Source organism: Melanotaenia boesemani, chromosome 18 (genome assembly GCF_017639745.1).
Source record: "Melanotaenia boesemani isolate fMelBoe1 chromosome 18, fMelBoe1.pri, whole genome shotgun sequence".
In the NCBI taxonomy this organism is placed as follows: Eukaryota; Metazoa; Chordata; class Actinopteri; order Atheriniformes; family Melanotaeniidae; genus Melanotaenia; species Melanotaenia boesemani.
In genome coordinates, this window is record NC_055699.1 from 25,498,416 (window position 1) to 25,504,372 (window position 5,957).

Below are 5,957 nucleotides of genomic sequence, written 5' to 3' on the forward strand. Positions count from 1 at the left end.
ATGAGCAGAGGTTATCTTGCCTCGGCATGCCATTGGCAATCAGTGTCACAATGAGTGCAAGCATATCCAACAACTCTCAACATAAAGCCTTCTCAGCCACATGGTTTGCAGTCCGCTCGTCCCCTCTTGTCCCATTATGCCTCCTCCCATCATCTTGTCAGGCTAAGGAAGTGCGCCTAAGCAGACACTTAATTTGTCTTGTTTTGTCATTAGCTCCGTGGCCACAGAGCAACCCACAAATACATGCCCTCCGTATCGATTTGGTGTCAGCCGCTGCGTGACAGTGATGCACGAATTGGCCGCCCTTGCTTTGGTTTTAGAAAAATTGATATGGCTTTGTAATGTACAGTATGTCACACACTGATGAGATACAACGGGCAGCAGGGTGACGAACAGGGCTGATAACATTTGATATATTGTTCTTTCACCGATATTAAAAGTCAACATGGTAGGCTTGCTGTTTGGGATGATGAGCTAATGTAGGGCTGACTAAATACAAGACAAGAAATCTTCTCCATCTACTGCTCTGGAGGTTTATATTCCAGCTTTTCTGAAATGGTTTTTCAGATTAACTTTTTTGTCATGAGTTTTTATTTACTTTGGCACAAAAATCGAGGCTGATATTTCCAGTCTGAGCCCTGAGAGAAAGCTTCTGAAGACATACCAATCGATATTGCTGAAATTGTTTCGTCAAGTATTGTTTAAAAAGGTCAAGAAAAAAATCTGGTAAATGTCAAGGTTGATATTTACAGGTTGAGAATAGCAGCTTTTTGAGCATTAAAAACATAAATGATAGTCGTAAGTGCCTGTTTCAGCACAATGTTCTGACTTTATTGCAAAATAATTTTTCTATGATTAAAGAATTGACTTTGATTTTAAAAAAACTACAACCCAGAATCTAAAAATGTTCAAACAAATGTTAAAACCTTCAAAATGGGCCAATAATTTCCCTGAAAAAGTGAAATGTTTTAGTTTCAGCACCTCATATTTTGTTTGTGTTTTATTTGAAATAGATTGATGATACTGATATTTGGAAATCATTGCATTCTGGTAATATTTACATTTCACAAAGAGTCGAAATGCCCTGAGCGCGGTGGAGTTTGCGCATCCTGACGATCCTAGGAGCTATGTTGTCAGGGGCTTTATGCCCCTGGTAAGGTCACCCATGGCAAATAGATCTCTAGGGGAGGGACCAGACAAAGCTTGGCTTAATATATATGCACTGCTTCTAGCACTACATGACAGCACCTGTGTCCAACTGGACTCAAAGCAGTCTGACTTGTCCCATCTTGTTTGAATTCATGCATGTGTTGTTCTTACTCTCAAATGTAAGTTGCTTTGGATAAAAGCATCTGCTAAATGACTGTAGAATAGAATAAAATAGAATAGAATAATAGACCCCTATAATGACAAAAAACGATGGATCCAGGTTTCTCTTGCCCAGACGTGGGTCACTGGGGCCCCCTCTGGAACCAGGCCTGGAGGTGGGGCACATAGGTGAGCACCTGGCGGCTGGGCCTTTGCCCATGGGGCCTGGTTGGGCTCAGCTTGAAAGGGTGACATGGGAGTTTGTTCAACCAGTCTACATGTGCTTTGTGAACTTGGATAAGGTGTTTAACAGTGTCCCCTGGGGACTCCTGTGGGGGGTACTCCAGGAGTATAGAGTACCAGACCTTGTACAAGCTGTCCAGTCCCTGTAAATGGTAAATGGACTAGTACTTATATAGTGCTTTTCCAGTCAGTTTGACCACTCAAAGCACTTTACACTACTTATCACATTCACCCATTCACATACACATTCACATCCCGACAGGCACATCGGGAGGCAACGTGGGGTTAAGTGTCTTGCCCAAGGACACCTCGGCATGTAGTCAGTGGAAGCCTGGAATTGATCCGCCTACCTTCCGGTTGAAAGACGACTGCTCTTCCTCCTGAGCTACAGCTGCCACGTACAACTGGTGCCAGAGCTTTGTCCACATTGTCAGCAGTAAATTGTTTCCAGGGAGGGTTGAACTCTGCCAAGGCTGCCCTTTGTCATCGATTCTGTTCATAACTTTTATGGACAGAATTTCTAGGTGCAGCCGAGGTGTTGAGGGATCCAGTTTGGAGGCCTCAGGATTGGGTCTCTCCTCTTTGCGGATGATGTGGTTCTATTGGCTTCATTGGGCCATGATCTTTAGCTCTCACCGAAGCAATTCGCAGCCGAGTGTGAAGCGGGATGAGAATCACCACCTCCGAATCTGAGACCTGGTCCACAGCTGGAAAAGGGTGGAGTGTTTTTTCCTGGTTGGGAATGAAGTCCTGCCCCATGTGGAGGATTTCAAGTATCTCGGGGTCTTGTTCATGAGTGGAAGGATCGAGCGGGAGATTGACAGGTGGATCGGTGCGGCGTTCCTACCCTCACCAATGGTCATGAGCTGTGGGTAGTGACCGAAAGAACGAGATCGCAAAAACAAGCTGCTGAAATGAGTTTTCTCTGCAGGGTGGCCATGCTCTTCTTTAGGGATAGGGTGAGAAACTTGGTGATCTGGAAGGGGCTCAGAGTATCCACAATTTTCCTGCGGCTTCTTCCGGGTTGTGGGCGTGGCCAAAATTTGTGGGCGAAACTTCCGGTTTGAAGCCGCTGTCGCTTGGCAACCGGCGTATTTACTTTACAGTATTATATTTTTAATGGTTTATGATCTTCACTTAAGACATGATGGCGAGATGGGAGCACAGTAAAACAGTGATCAGAAGAGGCGATATATCGTTGCCCATTCCCTCCTCAATTACGGATTGGGAGGATGAGGTAAAGAAATGGCCGAGAATAACTTATGCTAACATCTTTAGCTACGTAATCAACGCAACGGATTGCGATGGTGAAGCTATGCAAAATATGAAGAGTGCCGAAGCATACCAGTACCTCCACAGCAATAAAGTAGGGCCCGTGTTGATTAGTTGTGTTGGAGAAGACCTGGTGTACCCTAAAGCCAGCGTTGAGCCCAGTCAAGCCCTGACTGTGTCGCACCACCAGGCTTGGGTTTTGGCGGAGCTGTCAGGTGAAATTCAGACAGCAGGTTGTACCTGCATTGCAGGTGCTGGGCGCTCCTGCAGCCACGCTGCTGCCATCATGTGGAAGGTTAGTCCAGTGTACAGTACAGGTCATCACAGGGTTAATTGTGAAGCCACGGTCTGCCATGACCTGATCTCCAGGACGCAAAAACTGAAGAAAACCTGAGTTCTGTGTAATAAACCTATCGCTACACTTCCCACCGTAAGCTTCAGAGATGAACATAATCAATCCTGATGGAGCAACCGCCACAAGATATTTTACAGTATTACTGGCATAATAATGACTATATGATTCGGTCCTTGCATCCTTATTTTTAGCTTTCTGCAAAATACTCTCTGAACAGTCAATAATGCAAGTAGTGTTAGGGAAATGCTTCTTAAAAGCCTGTGGCATAGTAGCTTTTATAATATCACGGGGCAGCCATGGAATGAGAATGTCAGTGTTTTCAGCAATGACATCAACCCAGAATTTCAAAGTTTTGCTGACCTGACTGACAGATACTTTAAAGCGTCTCGCTAAATCACAGTTAACTAAGTTCAGTTTAAGTTTCATTAGTGTCAACAGAATTTGGTCAGCCACAGGCATTTTTGATGATGTGGGGGCAAAACTTTGTAAACAAGACACAAGAGTAATAAATTCAAGTAGTCGAATTCCTGTGTACAGCAAACTATCTGCATCATTTTTTAGTGTAACATCTGTTACTGAGAGTGACCCCCCTGGGGTTGGAACAGCTGTCTCGCCACTGACAATGGGTCCTCTGGAGTAGAGATGGTCATCCATAGCAGGGTCTGCCCACTGCGTCTGGGCATCATGAACAGTCTTTGGAGGAGGACCTGACTCTTCAACATCCTCCACACCCATCTCATCTGATATTGAGTAGGAGAGATTGGAGAAGATTAATTACAGACCCTACTCAGATTCCCAATAACAAAAAATAAAAGAAATATGATTTAAACTCAACACACCTGATCTTGTGACAATTTTGTCAACCCCCACACTGAGGCGACGTCTCCGTCCGACTGGCGGCATCAGACCTGGCTCTTCAGCCTCGACCACATCAGATTCATCTGCAGGTGATGACCAGCATTATAGAACATGACTGCCACTGACACAGATTGATCACAAATTATTACCAAACTGTTTAACATACCTGTGGCAGTTTGTTGAACGTTCCTGATTAAGCGGCGTCTTCTCTTTGCCGGTGGTCTGTCATAGCCGAGAAAAAGCGTCGGATAAGGGTAGTCATCCGATGGCTTTTTGTTGACAAAATGAAAAGAACAGACATACAAGGTCTTTGGAGGCTTTTTTAGGTTGAGATTTTTGAGCCAATTAATTTTCGCTTCCTCATCTTTTGGGAGTGGATAGAAACTGTAGATCTGCGGACACGGGCAGTCAGCTTTTCTCTTCCGCTCATGATCTGGTTCAAGGCACTCTGAATTAAGCCACTCGTTTAGTTTCCGCTGGTTGTATGTACAACCACGCACAGCACACGATGTTCCTGAACTCCGGGACATTTCGTTATTTCTCACTTTCTAACAATCGACCGCTAACTTTAGCCCGTAGCTCCCGCCGACCAACTCGAATCTCCCCAGCTAAACAACCGCTACTTCCGGTTGCGACGGAAGTTTCGCCCATAACTGTTGATAATGGCGCCCCCTATGAACCGCTTCAGGAAAATTGTGGATAGTCGCTGCTCCTTTGCATCGTGTGGAGGGACTATATCTCTCAGCTGGCCTGGGAGAGCCTTGGGATCCCCCAGTTGAGCTGGCAAATGGGGACAGAAAGAGGTAAGTCTGGGATTCCCTACTTAGGCAACTGCCCCCGCGACCCGACTCCGGATAAGTGGAAGAAAATGGATGGATGGCTAGATGGATGGATGGATGAAAAAATAAATATAACTTGTAAAGTTGAGGTTAGTAACCCCAGGATATGACCAAAGTATAACTCAATAGTAAAATGATTAACATTAGACAATTATGTTTCTGTTTGTCATCATTCTTCTCATTTGTATTTTACAGACATATAATAGCCTTAGTGAGGTTCCTGTAACTCCACAGGTCACAGTTATCTCTCAGCACTAACATTTTGTGAGCTCCCAAAAAAGAACTTGGCCCTGATTGATACATTTCTGCAAACAGAGGAAAGACAATTAAAAAGATCAAGTTTAACAGGTCTTTTTGGCAGAAAATCTGGTAAAAAGACTGACAAACGCTCATCAGCTTTATTAGACTCAGTCCATGAAGACTCTTAAAACTATATTTACTTTCATTTTTTACTTTTAATTGATTCTTCTGTTTAATTGGTTTGTTTTTCAGACTGGTTAAAGAGGTAGAGAAACTGTATTGCTACAGAATCAAATCATAGATCAATTGTCCTGTGACAAGACCACTTCCTGTTAAGGGTCTTTGTGTGTGTTTGTCTTTGTCTGATCCAACCACATCATACAAAGCAGCTTTACAAAGTCCCAAGATGATGGTGAGGTTTCAGCTCTGTAGAAACTATTTGAAGAAGACTGTGGTTTTAACTTAACCCAACTTCTGTGCACAAAGTTGGCCTAATAATAATGAAATGTTTACTTTTTTTATTTTTATTTTTTTAACAGTTTGGAGTTCGCTGAACACTAATTCGTTCAGCACCTCAAAGTAAACGTGGAGGACTGGCTGTGAGACAGGCCATCATCAGATAAACCTGACAAATCTAGAAGGCTATGATTCACACAGACTCACCAACACTGGACAACAGAAGATGGAGAAACGTTGTTGGTCTTAGGAGTCTCCATTTCAGTACCACAATCAGATGCTAGGCTCAGAATTTGGTACAAACATCATGAAAACATGGATCCATCCTGCCTTGAATCAACGCTTCCAGCTACTGGTGGTGTAATAGTGGGGGGGCATTTTCTTGG

At 43.9% G+C, this 5,957-nt stretch overlaps 1 protein-coding gene across 1 annotated transcript; it reads right to left on the bottom strand.

The window, feature by feature from the left end:
* Positions 1-1,451: 1,451 nt before the first annotated feature.
* On the bottom strand, positions 1,452-4,733 carry LOC121629263. The gene is made up of 5 exons (XM_041968896.1): positions 4,203-4,733; positions 4,018-4,119; positions 3,064-3,918; positions 2,188-2,258; positions 1,452-1,694 (listed from the first exon to the last, which is right to left on the bottom strand). Exons 1-5 carry the CDS (start codon positions 4,564-4,566, stop codon positions 1,452-1,454), a joined length of 1,635 nt encoding a protein of 544 aa, XP_041824830.1. The 5' UTR covers positions 4,567-4,733.
* Between the last annotated feature and the right edge of the window lie 1,224 nt (positions 4,734-5,957).

Coding starts and splice junctions, on each gene's coding strand:
- LOC121629263 (XM_041968896.1), bottom strand. CDS start 4,566: ATGTCCCGGAGTTCAGGAACATCGTGTGCTGTGCGTGGTTGTACATAC. Junction 4,120..4,202: donor CGTTCAACAAACTGCCACAG/GTATGTTAAACA, acceptor CATCACCTGCAG/ATGAATCTGATGTGGTCGAG. Junction 3,919..4,017: donor CAAAATTGTCACAAGATCAG/GTGTGTTGAGTT, acceptor ACTCAATATCAG/ATGAGATGGGTGTGGAGGAT.